Raw genomic sequence first — 16,131 nt, 5'->3', positions numbered from 1 at the left:
TGGAAATCGGTCAATGTGTGGCACCATGTCACGTGCTATGCATACAAATTCATAGTGACGAATCCGCATCATAGCACGAGGATGCAATTGGGATAAGTGGATCCCATACGCAGTTATCAATCTCTGCAAAAATTTTGTTATAGGAAAACGAAAATTTCCATAAACAAAGTAATCGGCATACAAAGCCATTTTCCCAGGCTGTGGGAAACTGGCTATAGAACCAATAGAAGGGAACTCTGGTTCCCACTCGGGTGGAATACCATAAGTTTTCAACAATTTTTCATACTCTGCATAGTCCCAGGCGACTTTTGTCTCGTCAACCTCAGTTTGAACATTCGACATTATAGAAAGATCTGATGAGAGAATATAAGAAAGTTCAATGCTTTATCAGAGAGAAAATTAAGAAGATAATCAGAAGAAAAGAGCGATAAAACCTCAAAAAGAAGGAGTTTCTCCTTATTTATACCCATCGCAATCAATGCGATGGGATACGAACAGTGGAGAGAGAAGTTCATCACCTAATCAGTGATTGCCACGTCACGCGGGAAATTCAAAAAAGAGAAAAAGTTGTACAGTCGGGTACAGTGACAGCCGTAAAAAATGTTTCATCACCTGTTCACGCGCCTGCGAGTGGTCAACTTGTCCTTTTTCATGATTATATATACCAACAGAAGATATTTTTTACCTAACTTCCGAACAACAAAAATCCCCAGCACACATTAAGTCCAGAATTTCACCCGCATAGAGACTTCACACGGAAGAAACACTGGACTGGGGGGGCTTATAGAGGTAAGGTACCAAAAAGGCCCAAATACCCTTAAGTACCACCCGCGGATCACAGAGAATCATCTTATAAGCCACCCGCGGGACACATGGGTCACCCGCATATCACGATAGAGGAGGAACGTCCTCGTAGCACGCGCGGAAGCATCCGGGTGTCCTCAGAAGTCGTCCGCAGGACAAGACATCTGTCCGCATAGCAACTGGAGGACAGTGCCTGCGGGCCAGCTGTCACCATTCAAGTACTCTCTAGAAGAAGGCTCATGATTCTTACTTAGGGAGTACGTGACACACTAACCAATGAACAAAGGACACCTGGTCAGGTTGTTATAACCGTGCACATGGTCAGGGTGCGATCCATCCTATCAGCTGGTGACACGTGTCCAGGTTGTTATACCCATGCACATGGGACGTATAGCCCAACCTATCACAAGAAGACACGTGTCCAGACGGTTATCAAAGATCTTCTAGAAGATGACAGTTGTCCCAATCATCTTCCATCATCCTTCAGCTATAAATGCCTTGTCAAACGGTATGAGGTATTCATGGACTCACCCACATTCTGACTACACTTAGTCTTTACATTTCAGTACTTTCTCCATTTACGAACGTTACTGATTCTCACGCCGGAGGGTGGTTATAGGAAGACCCCCCTCTTGTCCTTCCTGTAACAAGACTCACGGTGTCTGTTTTACAGGTTCCGGTCATTAGACTTTAGGAAACCTTACTCATATCGTGATAATAGTTATTGTATTGCACCCTGTGGACTCATTGGATCCAAGACGCATATCCGAGAAGTGGATCCGTGTTTCTTCACTTGGTTATGAATTACATACTTTTTTGGTTTGTTAGATTGTCAGTAAAATTTTCCAAATATTTCAATCTTTGATCCTCATATTAGAACATTGGTTGTAGTGATATTGGATTAATCCTAAAAAAATTACTTCCCTTCTGTTTCTTAAATCATTTCATCTTTAACCGAGTTTCTCTCTTACTTTACCTTCTTAACTTTTTTTCTTTTTAACCTTTTTCTATTGTCTACGTGTACTTCATTCTCTTTCACATTATCACTTTAGTCATCAGTGTATGTTTTTCATGTATTAACAGTTACAAACATAAAATATTAAAATAACAAAATAAATTTAAAGTAAATAATAGGTTTCACCTAGATATATCACACCTTCTAACTAATAATGTTATTTGCATTCTCTTACTTCTTAAGTAATCCAGTTAAACTAAAATAGTCTTGATATCACTAAAATCATCAACAAAATATATATATTCATAAGAAAAATATGAATTTATATGAAAATGCACGACTCATTACGAAATGGCAGCAAACGAATATATACACCTTTTGTTTTTGTTTGGGTTAGAGAGAGGGTTTTAATGATAGTTGAACAATAATATTACGATTTATGAAACACGACCAACATGATTGATATAAAGTAGTTATTTCAATGGAGTCACATAATCTTATCATGAAAACTAGTCACATGAGAAATATTATATTTAGAGTTAGTAATCATATATCTTAAATAAGCAATATATATTACTTACATTCAAAGGGCGAATGTTAGTCATTAGTTTTGGCAGGGATGGCCCCGGCCCTCACTGTTTTTTGCTCGGCAATGTAAATTAACGTGTTTTCGTCTGGAAATTTTGAATTTGGCCCCTTCGCTTATGAAAATTTATATATGTATTGAGTTCGGTCCATCCATATTTACGTCGATTACTTTTATAATCCTACATTACAAAATGAGAAGTATAACGCATCTCGAGATATGTATAGAGAAAGTGACCGCTAACTATAAAAAAGGATGTACTTTTTATATTATGGGCCGGATTTATAGATACCCGAATTGGTATTACCAAACCAATGGATAAATTTAACTTTCATGTCATCACATCCGCGACTGTCCTATATATAATAACCAAACCTTACATGATCCACACAGGAACACTACCATAACGGGTGAATACAATGCTCTTTTCTAGTGACATTTGGATTTTCCTTCCTAGACCACTAAGTTGCTAATGCGGTTATATAAAAACAAGCTTCCTGGTAATGGGTCTTCAGCTCGTTCTAAGGCGGGTCTAGTTGCTGATGAAATCGTGTCCTGTGTCAATGTCATAGCCTGTTACCATTCAAATAATCTACTACAAAGTGTACCAAACATATCGAGATTGATATTTACTTTGTTAAAAGAGAATAGTGATAGGTTATACACTTATACATGCATTCATGTTCTTTCAGGCTCGTAATACATTCACCTTCATCTAAACCAGGGGTGGCTCGTGGGACAGCGAAAACAAGTTAGGGCTTTAGGCCACACTTAATTAAGGCCTCCAAATTTAAAAAAAAAACATTATATATAGATATATTATAATCGGTAAATTAAATTCAATGTAATGTATTGGTGTGATGGTAGGCTTAGTTGTTACTAAAGTCTAGGTTATGAGTTCAAAACATGTAATAAGCAAACTTTTTCTTAACAATTGTCAAGAAAATGTCACAAAATCTTGTTTTGATTTAGGCCTCCACATTTGTTGAGCTGGCCCTGATCTAAACCTTTTGCAAAGACATCGAAAACGGGTAAGCCAAAGCTAAAATACTAGTCTGTTAGTCTCTTACCACATCTTAATATTATAAACCATGTTGAGGGACAATTTGAAACAATGTTTAAAACATCTAGATGCTTAAAACACTCGTAACTACAAATTTGTTTACCAAATTTAACAAACGTTTAGATGCTTAAAACAATGTTTAACAAATTTGTAATATAAAAATTAAGGTATGAAACACACCAACTACAATGCTTAAAACACTCCAAACAAGTAGTTACTTCATTAAGCATCCAACATAAACAAAAACTTAATAAAGAAGTAAAAAAACCATCCAAAAAAAACCATCAGCAGAACATGAACTCTTAATCATAATAATCCGAAGAATATGTTTTTTTCTCTCTAAAATTTCATATAATAACTATTCATGATTTGAATTTTGAACCCATAATCTATCACCAACTTTATTGTCATGAATGCAATTAAAAGAAAACAAAAAAAGTGCAAAAGGAATGAATATAACAATGAAATGGAAGCCTAATAATAATAATACTGAAATCCCAGGTGTGTTAATGAGGTCTAACAAGCCTAAAGCTTTCATTCACCATTTACATTCAAACTCATTCACCAAGCCCATCTCAAGATCCATCCATCCAAAACTCGTTCATGGTTTCTCATAAGATTTGCACAAATAACCCAACCCCTTTCAAGATCAATCCATCGACACATCTGTCACATTCGGGTTCACGTTACTTGGACCAGAAGATACCGGATTTTGTGGGGCAGCAGCTCCAAAAGTAAACTCGGTTGGCGGAGGAATATCTGCACGAGCAAAAATAGAGGTGGCAGTGGTGTTGAAAGCTGGAAAGGCGGATGGGATCGGCATGGTGGTTGAGTTTGTAAACCCGAAGCTGAACGGGGCTCCACCACCTGAGATAGGCGGCAGAGTACCGCCACTGGCAGCCATACCTGCCTGAAGATTCTGTGCATACCCTTGTAGTTGTTGCATAATGTCTACAAAAAGATTCATATGCAATTGCTGAAAAGACTTACAAAGTACGAATAATTCTTTTATTATTATTATTATTATTATTATTATTATTATTATTTACCTGGATTTAAGTCAACAGGCGGTCTGCGTTCTTTGACCCATTGGTAACTCTGGTCAAAAGTCCACCTTCGGCTCTTCATTAGATATGCCATGACCACAGCTGGTGACCTGTTATAAAAAACACAAGCATGATTCTCATAAAAAAAGACCAACATATGTGCAAATATAAATATAAAAAAAGAATAAAACAGAACAGCAAAACAATTTCAGTTTCACCAAGATCACCTGTTTTTTCCTGACATGCAGTGAACAAGAACTCGAACTTTATCCTTTTCACATTGCTCTGTAAAACAAGTTTGATACCAAATTTTAGTTTATTCGAAACAACATTTTAAGTAATAATATCATCAAATATACAAAGTTCTATATTATGATAGTTATAGCACTGGCTTGTGCAATGGTAAGTCCTCCGCATAAACACATAGAAGTGCATACATTCAAAGTAAATCACATTCAGAAACTATACTTTTCATGACAGAAAAGGGGAAAAAGTATATGTATAATATGTATACGTATGGGGGCGTGTTCAATACAGAACCATTTTAAATAGAGTATTGTGGGATCTGCATAAGTGCTTGTAAGCGGTGCTTCAAAGACATTGTGACAGAGAGAAAAAGAGGTGGTTATGCATTAAATAACGGCCTTATGTATCGCTGTTTAAACCATAGGCACAATGTTTCTCGCAGTTCTCTACTTAAATTAGTTCTGCATTGAACAACCCGTTATACACACATATATATACATGCAGGGGAAAGATCTACGCAGAAAACTAAATATTGCGAGAATAAGCTTCTTAAAACCATTTTAAAATAAAAGAAAGTGCTAGAAATAAAATGTTTACACGTACACATTCCGTTTATTTATGCAACCTACACATAACCTATATATTTGTAGGTACACGTTTACTAAAATTAAAACATATGAAGAAATTAGTCAGATGGTTTTTTTTTTAATTTTTTATGGTACATAAACATAGGCATTTGCGTGGAAAAAGTACTAAGTTAAAAAAATATATATGAACTATTGATTTAAAATTAAACAATCTAGGTTACTTTGTTCTATTTGTTCTTGCAATAATTTGGTATTCTGCAATAATTTGTTAAAACAAACAAATAGCAATATAACATGACCGCGCATTTAAAAATACGAGGATACTGATAACAAATTATAAGATTTCTATGGAATTTTAACAGAAAACCTGTTAAAACCAGATCTCCATGGAGTTTATGTATCTAATTATTTTCAGCGGTCAGAACTCTGCATCTATAAGCAACCTTGAAAACACCACGAGACCGAACAATTTTTAAAATATGGAACTCTTATCACTCTATTAAATTCAAATGTTGGCGATCATATTATATATCATATAACTAATCAAACAATTTGGTCTCTTGAACATAGTAAAACAAACTAACAACCATAATCTTGTAAAATTGTAACACGTTTACATACCTAGATACTCGACTGCATTATCGAACGCTAGAGTTGGGCTATCGGGAAGGCAGTGATAAGTAAATGAGTTCTTGTAAAGATTCTGACACTCTGCAACAGTCTGCAAATACATAATATAATCACTCACTATTTAAGATCTTTATTACATTGCCTAGGACCACAAATCAGCAATAAATGTCACACGTAGTAATCGACCAACAGTTTAAAGTCAATACATCAAAAAAGATGCTGTCAGTCATACAATCAAAGCAGTTTACAACCAAAAACTTTTCATTACTTGTTGCATGAACATAACACATAAATGTAATAATCTATAAACACACCAATTAGTAAGCATGATCAACATTTAAAGAAAATATTATCACTGTCAAGATATAAAAGTTAAGATGTGTTTATAAAGGCCTATGCTGAACGTACTAATTTAGTAGAGACGAGGGTACGTTTAGCATACTGCATACAAAGAGGGTGCATACAGCCAGCCCCGTTTACCAATGAACAACGTTCTTTCACAACGATTTCAAGAAAACCTATGACCACTAAATATCTAAAAACTATATCTTGCCACCACTTTTCATATTATTAATCTTTGTATATGTTCAAGTAAACATTAACACCTATTTGTTCTACTTCGGGCAAAATCGCACCTAAACTTAGCAACCATTATTAACTTTATATCGTCGATATCGTAACAAGTTAATCAAAGTTCATAACTTTATACCTCAAAAACTTACAACAATGACCAACAAATATACTTCAGATCATATCCAATTCAACTAACAACTTAATTATAAATAATAATAATAATAATAATAATAATAATAATAATAAATAACTGACATTAAGAATGCGAGTAATCCCAAGAGTCTTAAGAAGCTCGGAGCGAGAGGCGTTGTCGTAGCTGCCAAGATACAAAAACTCCGGCAATATCTCCGACGGAAAGGCGCTGAGTTGAAGAACCGATGATTTCTCAAGTCCGAGGGGCATACGGTGGCCGCAGACACCACAGACTTCACCCTCTTCGTATTTGTGATAGTGCCCACAAATCCCACATGGGTTTTCTCTCTCACGCTTCGTCATCGATGAATCTTATGTGTAGATAGATCAAAACCCAGAGTTGGATTTAAGCGAATTGAACTGGGTATGTGATGAATATTATTATTATTATTATTATTATTATTATTATTATTATTATTATTATTATTATTATTATTATTATTATTATTATTATTATTATTATTATATGGCGGTTTGAGAGATGGGCTTGGCAGACGTGAGTTTAAGTAAAAATTCAACTGGGAAGATATTTGTTGAAAACAAGGAATGAAATCAATCAGGGTTTATATATATTTGTTTAATTTTGTTGTTTTGGATTTCCTAACCTAAAGTCAAATTATAATCATAGATCATCTATAATAACTTTTGTAAGCATGCAAAAATATAGGAGCCCGAACCGAATGTTCGACACGGATGGGTCGTAAGATAGTAGGTCTAGTATGTGATTAGTTTTATAGATTTTTGTGGGTTTAAGATGAGTGGAGATGCCCGTTGGCTATCAAACTCGTTTCCCTTGATATATTAATATTTTGTATAATTTTTATAAGTGTAATTGAGTGTTTTATATTTTAAGTTGGTTAGTAAGTGAATATAAGATGGGATTCGGAGGTATCTTGGTAAGTAATTTTTAAGCACGTAAGATTATAAAAACAGGCATGCATGCGAACATGATTGGTGTTAAGTAATGGGTACTTGACATGTGTGAGATACAGTTTTCTAACCATGGATGAGATTCTGGTTAACCCGGTATTTGGCACATTGACATTCATGTAATCATTTTTTTTTTTTTTTGCTAATCCTTATGTAAACAAACTTTGAGCTTCACTCGTTGTCTCTTTATGTTTGTGCTTTTTTATTTATCGACTACAACTTGAATTTCATAAAAAAGAAAATGTATTTTTTACGAAGAAAATTTCAGTTAAATTAAGTGATCAGAAAAACCCCGTGTTCGGTGGATTCGCAATGCCATTTTCTCCCACATTACAATTATTAAGTTTTTGGAAGAAAAAAAATGTAAATAGACCAAGATGCATAAATAGGTGTCATAAAGAAACAAACCAATTGGTCTATTTTAAAAGTATGTGCCAAGATTGACTTGACCATGGCCCAAATTGAGTAATTGACACTTTGATGGGAATGTAACACTAGCCTTGGATGTGGATGTTTGGATGAGGTTAGATAGGGTCTCCACACTTTAACAACATATGTCATCAATTCATTCATTTATATGACTACCTTTTCTTCTATTTGCTATTCTTTTTAATCATGTATTGTATTTTGTCTTTGTACAACCCTTATTGCATATAGTACAAGTTATCATAACATTTGTATATGGTCTAGAAGGACCTTGAGATGAGGATCTTGTTTTATGTTAATCATGGTTGCTAGGGGTACATCATTAGTGTATATATGATTCATTTTATCTTCTTTCCACTAAAACTCTTTAAAAAGTTGCAAACGATGAACACGACAAGTAAGGTTTTGTATTCTATTTTAGAATCTATGTGAAGTTGAAGAAGTAGCACGACTCGGTTAATTATGATGTTTCTTTTTTTTCTAAATTGGGACGAAGGTGTAGTGTGGACTTGTGGTAATTACTATGTTTTGTCATTTATATATTGGTAACAAGTTATGTTGATGCGTGATACTTAAAACAAGTTATTGTGTTTTTGTTTTCTATTTTGTTGAAAGGAGTCGTATATGACGTCATTAATTTTATTATAAGTTGCGTCATTATATATTTCAAAAAATAACAATAGTGCACTAATATGTTTTTATTTGTAGTTAAAATTAAGAAAACAAAGAAGGGAAGAAAACATTTATGTACTTTCTCACATGTGTTTATTGTTTACTCTAATTATTTCGTTCACTAGAGTTGATACAATCCTATTCATTGGTATCTGTTTATGTGTATAGTCCGGTGCTTCATTACGGAACTTATTTTCTTGCTACAAGTTATTCAAAAATCTCGATATTTTCTTGATATATTATTTAACGTTGTCAATATTTTTAAACTAAAATTTATTCTTGCGCTATTACACATTGTTGCATCTGGCATGTATTGAAACATCGTTATTTCTCAAAACGTGACATGTGATGTTTTTCTTTAGGTTAAATAGTAGTTTTTCCACGGTATAAGAGGGCACATTCCTTTTTTTCTTGCCCTTCAAAGTAAAAATAAATCAATTGCTATCTATTACAAACTTTTTCCTATTTGATCTAATCCGTACCCTTTCCCGATTGTCTCTCTGAAGGAGTTGGGAGATAGTATATTATACTTTTGACGAGAAGTTAAAAAAAAACAAAAAAGAATCATTTTTTTCATGTTTTTTTCTATAAATTTTACCACATATTTTTCTTCATTTCACTCACTCTCTTTTTTGTTTCACGCATTTTCTTTCGAAGGTTGAGAATGATGGTTCCAATAAGATCAGTCTTCATCATCCACATCGTTCAAGCAACAATCGAGAGAATGGATTAAGAAACAAATAATCTTGTTGACAAATTCAATTATGAGATTTGCTTGTTTTATTTATGATAGATTTTGCCTATTGGATCCAAGAATGTGAAACAACTTGATGAACTTGTCAATGCTATCATGCACTAAATTGCTTAATGGAGTTGAAATCTTAATTTCATAGATCATAGCTGATTAATCTTAGTTTTAAGAAATAATAAAATTAATACAAATTATAAGCAACTTAAAATAAGATGGCATTTGATCATTCACTAAACTTTTTATAGTTTACTGCATTATTAATACTAATTAAAAAAACAAGGAATCTACTGCATGATTAAGCCTAAAAGTAAATAACCGAACTCCGATATTTTAAGAAAAAACATTCAAATTCAAAACCACAACACTTAACTTGTTCATCTTTAACTAACAATGTTTTACAAATTCAAAATTACAGAAATAGAGACATCTCAGGAGCAGGAATGAAGGACATAATGCCTTCACCAAACACTTCAAATAACGAACGCACAACCTGTCCTGAATTCAGATCATCTTTCCAAACCTGCTTAAGATGTGCAGGTATCCTCGATCCATACCTGCTGCTATCTTTCCGTCCTTGTCCATTATTATTTTCATCATCCTTATCTTCAACCTCATCATCATCCGTTTGCATTTGAGCCGACGAAGTTTCAGCCTCCGGTTCACCAACAACATTAGCACCAGTTTCACCTACTGTTATGGCAGTATTGTTAGATGATGAAACCACCGGCCCATCAATGACCATTTTCTTTGGAGAAGGCTGTTGTTCCAACTCTTCTGTATCCGCCTTTCGTTTATCTATAAAAAAAATATATTAATATTTGTTAAAATTATTGTTTTTTTGTTAACTAATGTCTATGATAGCTTACGTGTTTCACTTGAACCAATGACCCGTGTATTGGTCTTCCAATAAGAATTGACGGGTGGGGAAGGTAATATTGGAAAAAGCTTCAACAGATCATACACGGATCTACCTGCAGCACCCTGCCAAAAAAATGTAAATAGATTATATGGCCATAAATAGGGTTGCAAACGAACAGATTTTGACTCGCTTAAAACTTGAATTGAGCGAAACTGACCAACAATGCACCATATACACGCCAAGCTTCGTGTCTTGTCATTTCCGTTTTTTGATTCTGAAGTATATCTTGAAGAAACGCTAAATAAGCTTCAAGATTTGGCAAAAGAACACAGCGAACCTACAAAATGAGAGTTGAAAAATATATCGAATCAAGTTTGTTTGTAACTCTGTATATGTAGCAAACACTGTAATTTTTTTACCACATTAGAACCAAGAGCTGCTATTCCTTGAATAGCACCATAATGTTGATTCAACGTCCGTTTACAATCCAAAAACGTATTAATCAACGTTCTACTCAAACGTGACTGCATACTACTGTAATTATGCCCAAACCTGAATAAAATATTACAAAAATTTACTATTTATAGCATGTCATCAACATGAACATTGACCAAATAATAAAATAATTCTAAAACATCTGACCTTTTGCATATAGTGGCAACAAGTTTAGCAGTAAAATCTCTAAGCTCCCAGTGATTATCAGCACGATTTCCTAACCGTTTTGCAACAACACATGTTAGGACAGCTGGCATCACTTGGTGAAACTGCATGATCATGAAACATGTTAGCAATGTTTTGAAAATACTATTAATTAACAAGTCAATTATTGACTTACATAAGGTTCAACATGTATGTGTGGATTCTGGAGAAGACTCCAAACGAGGCGCATTAATGCAAAGAGCAGCTTGAAATCGTGTATACCACGAGAAACCTGAAAAAAAGTAGATATGTAAAATGATAATGAGTGGGCATAAACCGTACGTTGCAACGAGATGTTATTTGTAAGGCTCGTTTCGATGACATGTACACCACTATTCAACCCACCGAAAAAACATGCGCAGATAAAAAATGAGCAAATAGAAACGACAAATCCCAAATTTATTAAAAATCATATTTTAAAGGCTGTAATAGAAAAGGTAAATAAAAACAGGAGGCAACTTTGACGGCGTTTACGTTTGAGCTTCAATGCCTTGTACATTATCGTGAAAACTCAGTTTTGAATGAAATTTATATCAAATGGTGGATATTAGATAAAAATAAATACATCACAATGGCGTATTCGGAGTTTTATAAAATATTATATTATAGAAGTTATAAGAGAAAAACAAAATATGTTTGAAAGTAAGTATAATATTAAAATAATAATAGCTTTTAGGAGTTGTAATATCTGCTTTTGAAGCTTGAACATGTTTATTACTTTATCATTACTAAGGTATCACGTTTATTATGTAAACATTTCTGCGAATGAATATACATGGATAAACAATGTATTTAATTAACTACTTCAATAAATGAAAAAAACAAAGTTACCAATAGTTTAATTAAAATGAAATTAAATTGGGCTTGAATATATGCATATGGGCCAAGACTGGTGGTTGAATCAATTTAAGGGGCATATAAACCGAAGTGATAAAAATGAATTTCATCATCATCATCGTACTCAGTATATCCCACCAATAGCAAAGCTATGGTAGGGTCTGAGGAGGGTAAGATGTAGACAGCCTTACTTCTAACCCATAGGGATAGAGAGGCTGCTTCCGGTGAGACCCCCGGCTCGATAGTAGTTTTGCATCAAGCCTTGGACATAAAGCACATAACACTTAATCATCGGGATACCGGCTGATTGGTGCATGTACCCTTGTCTTTCGGCTATCAACGCCACCACATGATGCCTGATTAACCTTCCGCCACTTTTAACGTTATTTTCACGAGATTAGTAAAATAACGTCAAAATTAGTGCAATTTCACCTTTAACGTTATAAAAATGAATTTAATGGTTGCAAAGACAAGGTGGGGCTGAGAAAAATTTAAACAGTAATTAATGCAAAATTAATAAAACCACTGTTCATATCGCGTTGCTAAATGTGTATATATACTATTACTCTATTAGCGTAGCCTTTAATTTTGTTTCATGGAAGTTTACCTCCTCTTCAACAAAGCATGTGAAATACGGAACTAAAGGATGCAGTCCAGAATCAGTGGCCAAACTCACTAGTGCTTCTTTAAACAGAACAGAATCGGGCATGCTTATTACCAGCTCAGTAATTTTTGTAAAGTATAACTGCAGTAACAAAATGAACTTTCATAATGATAAAAAAGAATATACAAACACACATACACATATACATATACATATACCTGAAGTTCTCTGGATAAGACATGTTTTACAGGCAATCTAATATCAACAGGCAGCTCGTCACTCTTCTGCTCAGTGTTTTTGGTCTCAGGTAAAGTAGGAATAACTGCAGATGATCCATATAATCTCCAAATGTCAGCTCTGTGACAGAGAACCCATATAGAAAACATAAACTTTGAATTTGACTTTTTGTACAGAAGTTTTAAAAAACCGTTTTTAACTACATTGAACAAGGGAGGGTTTTGAGATATCAAACCTTCAACAGGGGCGTTTTCGGGAATAGCAGGTTGTACGCCTTCAATGGCAAGCCAGTGACAGAAAAGTGAAGTGTCTAGTGGTGCTTTTGGCAATGGGGCTTCAATAACCTTATGTTAGAAAAATACATAAGTTTAGGTTATTCTATAATTTAATTTACAGAAAATCACATGTTGAATGTTTTTTAGTTCTTACGTCTTTAAAATCCACATCCTTGTCCTCGATGTAAAATAAATCATTGTGTCCAAGGGCTCTTTTGAACTTTAAAGGATCTCCTGATGCAAATCCATAGATTGGCTGAACTGACAATTATATTGGTTAAATTTAGAACAAAATATGTTATTACAACCAGATTTATTGTATTTTTAACATTATTTCTAGAATATCATTTGAAGTTAAAAAGAAAACTGGTGATTTACCTCAACGTTTCTCATGCTAAGTGCATTGTCCACATCATCTATAGTCAATGTGGTCCTTTTTGAATGATGCATGCATTTGATCCCTTCCTGCAGTTTTAACATTTCATATATTATTACTATATTAAGTTTTTAAAAACATGTGATGGCTACTGTGATTATAATTTGTAAGAAAACAAATGGATACTATATCACCTGTATTATTTCACGCATACGGTACTCTACATCAGGAGCGAGAGCCAACGCAGCATCTGGAGACAAATTATTTATGCCGATGCTCTGTGCTATCACCTCAACTGTCTCTTTTGGTACAATGCTCATTTTCTCTGTTTTTTTAATATGGTGACATCACAGGGGAGATCAGACTCTAGGGAATTCTGCAAATTAAATGAAACATTTTCGATTATGGGTTTGTATGTGCAGAAATACAGTATTACTATAATATCTGGCCCTTGAAGAGTCTAAGCATTAAAAAAGCAAAACCACACAGAAATCATAACAGTTGTCAAGCTGTTAAATCAACCTCAAAAGAAGAAATGTAGCATATGGATGCAACAGAAACAGACTGAAATTTAGACTTATAGTTAAGCAAAAGTATGGTTCCTTAGACTGAGTGTTGTAGTGCCGCCAAAGTGGCGTGAAAAAAGGCACGTCAGCAAGGTTAACGCCCACCACCATAACACATTGAACCACATAGGGCACTGCCCCTTCCATCGCCAACTGCTTCACGGGAGCTGCCCAATTTTATTGCTCCTCAAGCCAACTAGATTTAGTCACCTCACCATTTCATTTTTTGTATTTTAAAAAAAGTTCACTCACGCCATACCACATTTCACCCCACCATAACACACTCTTGTTTGTTAAAATGTAAAGGCCCTCTTTGCCAAGGTGGCACCTACGTGTTGTGACACACTGACACACCCCTTTCACCTCCCCCCCCCCTCCCCCACAACGCCTAGTCTTAGCTTTATTAAGAGAAAGACAGCATTTGCAAATATACGTGTGAAATATCCTACTTTACAAGCTCTTGTTAGCTAAAACAGTTCATTAAGGTTACACTAGGGTACTCCCATAATACTGCCTGATGATCTTGATAAAAGAAAGGAATCATTATATGTAGGTATATGCTAGCGACACACAGCCCTTTATATCTTCTTGTTAGGCCAGACTTCTAAAGCGTTTCAATTTGAAAATTTTATACATAATTTATTAACAATATTGCTCTAAATTTTAATAAAACCCATGTAGGGTAGTTAAGCAACTTCCTATGTGTTACTTAGGGATGCTTAATCAGCTACCTACAAGTTTCCTGCTTTGCTTATTGTAAAGCTTAATGATACTTCTAACCTTAAAAGAAACAGGTTTGTGATGTCAAGAGTAGACAACAATGCTTCACTAATACCCACATAATCGGTTTAATCTTATGAACATTTCAGGTCGAAAGACTTGCTAGAAGCGTCTTGACTCTTGAGAGGGGGGGGGGGGGATGGCGATGGTCCCCGGCCCGATCACCCCAATAGGCCCAAAAAATTTTATATATATAATATATAGTTATTGTTTTTGAAAAAGAAAAATGCATTTTTAGTGTTTAAACTTTAAAACCAATTACTCAATTCATTTTACGCTAATTTTCATATAAAAAAGTTTTGCACAACCAAAATCATAACCCAATAAGCCATTTACAAATTTAATTGTTTAAATCCAATAAATAAAATATATAAAAAGCCCCTTTTACTTAAAGCCCAAATTTTGTACCTTCAAACGAAATTTTTTTAACGATTCTCGGGGAAGGCCCTGAGATTCACTCTAATAATACTATAATAGCACTTAGAAAAGTCATTTCTTTGTGGTTATTACTCTTCAATAAGCACATGGTTAACAAGAAAATCCATATTGAGTTTAAAAGCATCTTTCTTTAATTTACAATATGCTAAACCATCACACTTTCATATCCTGTTCGGTTTATACTCTACACCAACTACACCATCAATTTTAAGCAAATAACCTAGAAAACCTTTCATGTTTGATTCGGGTAAGTGTAAACTATCTCCACATAATCAAAAAACTTAAATTCAGTGAGGGCATTTTATCAAACACTTGGTGTGCACAATAACAAAAACAGCTCAAAATGCAGCCTTCACCCACACAACGAACCACAATAAAAAATCTGTACAGAAGCAATTGATTTCCCTAACAAGTGTCAGTAGATTCTATATGCGAGTTAACAAAAACAGCCAATCTAGGGTTTTATTGAGGCTGTGATTATAAAACCGTAAGCCGAATTATCAAGCTATACGCAAATTGAGACAGTAGCAAGTTCGATTGGTTACCTCTTAACCGCTGCCGGAGACTTAACAGTGATGGCCGTCGTCGGTGGATTACGGTGTTTTGGTATCAACCAGAAGAAGGTTAAGGTTACTGTGAGTCAGTGAGGATGGTTGAATATATAGCCCAAGTATTGGTGAATTACAATTCAACCCTCAACAAAACCTGATTTTTGGGAGACACAATTTGATCGGTATCAGTTAAGTTCGTTACGCGTCGGCTTTAAATCAAAAGAACAGATATGTAAACGCTCAAAATTGTTTCGGCATACGCACAACTTTTTACGGTTGGTATATGTTAATTTCTTTACCGCACCGACACTAAATTCAAAAAAAATTTGTAAACGCCCATGTTTATGAAAATTTTTAAGTTAATAATTTTAACAAAAAGAACAAAATAATTAGAATTCTCAAAATTTACAATCTAAATCAAAGTTTGGGGCATTTAAAGATAATGATT

At 34.3% G+C, this 16,131-nt stretch overlaps 2 protein-coding genes across 2 annotated transcripts; both read right to left on the bottom strand.

Annotated features, from left to right (window-relative positions):
• Positions 1-3,845: 3,845 nt before the first annotated feature.
• LOC143577428 (protein-tyrosine-phosphatase IBR5-like) lies at positions 3,846-7,073 on the bottom strand. The gene is made up of 5 exons (XM_077061262.1): positions 6,746-7,073; positions 5,909-6,008; positions 4,682-4,739; positions 4,458-4,564; positions 3,846-4,359 (listed from the first exon to the last, which is right to left on the bottom strand). The coding sequence occupies exons 1-5, from the start codon at positions 6,983-6,985 to the stop codon at positions 4,058-4,060; spliced, it is 807 nt and encodes a 268-aa protein (XP_076917377.1). The 5' UTR covers positions 6,986-7,073; the 3' UTR covers positions 3,846-4,057.
• A 2,675-nt stretch (positions 7,074-9,748) lies between these two features.
• LOC143577424 (transcription initiation factor TFIID subunit 6-like) lies at positions 9,749-15,755 on the bottom strand. Its single transcript, XM_077061260.1, has 13 exons — positions 15,678-15,755; positions 13,543-13,724; positions 13,351-13,437; positions 13,127-13,228; positions 12,933-13,041; positions 12,679-12,782; positions 12,464-12,601; positions 11,156-11,251; positions 10,963-11,084; positions 10,740-10,872; positions 10,538-10,657; positions 10,328-10,442; positions 9,749-10,256 (listed from the first exon to the last, which is right to left on the bottom strand). The coding sequence occupies exons 2-13, from the start codon at positions 13,666-13,668 to the stop codon at positions 9,871-9,873; spliced, it is 1,638 nt and encodes a 545-aa protein (XP_076917375.1). The 5' UTR covers positions 13,669-13,724; positions 15,678-15,755; the 3' UTR covers positions 9,749-9,870.
• Between the last annotated feature and the right edge of the window lie 376 nt (positions 15,756-16,131).

The sequence above is a fragment of the Bidens hawaiensis genome, unplaced genomic scaffold, assembly GCF_021521415.1.
Source record: "Bidens hawaiensis isolate Kalapana, Puna unplaced genomic scaffold, B.hawaiensis_p1.1 tig00028581_1, whole genome shotgun sequence".
Taxonomy (NCBI): domain Eukaryota; kingdom Viridiplantae; phylum Streptophyta; class Magnoliopsida; order Asterales; family Asteraceae; genus Bidens; species Bidens hawaiensis.
This window is presented reverse-complemented; position numbering and strand designations above follow the sequence as displayed.

Excerpts from the sequence above, each read along its gene's own strand:
- LOC143577428 (XM_077061262.1), bottom strand. The coding sequence starts at position 6,985 with ATGACGAAGCGTGAGAGAGAAAACCCATGTGGGATTTGTGGGCACTAT. Across the intron at positions 4,565-4,681 it reads TGCATGTCAGGAAAAAACAG|GTCACCAGCTGTGGTCATGG; the intron begins GTGATCTTGGTG and ends TTTTTATAACAG. Across the intron at positions 4,360-4,457 it reads GCCTGTTGACTTAAATCCAG|ACATTATGCAACAACTACAA; the intron begins GTAAATAATAAT and ends ATCTTTTTGTAG.
- LOC143577424 (XM_077061260.1), bottom strand. The coding sequence starts at position 13,668 with ATGAGCATTGTACCAAAAGAGACAGTTGAGGTGATAGCACAGAGCATC. Across the intron at positions 13,438-13,542 it reads GTATGCGTGAAATAATACAG|GAAGGGATCAAATGCATGCA; the intron begins GTGATATAGTAT and ends TTAAAACTGCAG. Across the intron at positions 10,443-10,537 it reads GTGTATATGGTGCATTGTTG|GGTGCTGCAGGTAGATCCGT; the intron begins GTCAGTTTCGCT and ends TTTTTTTGGCAG.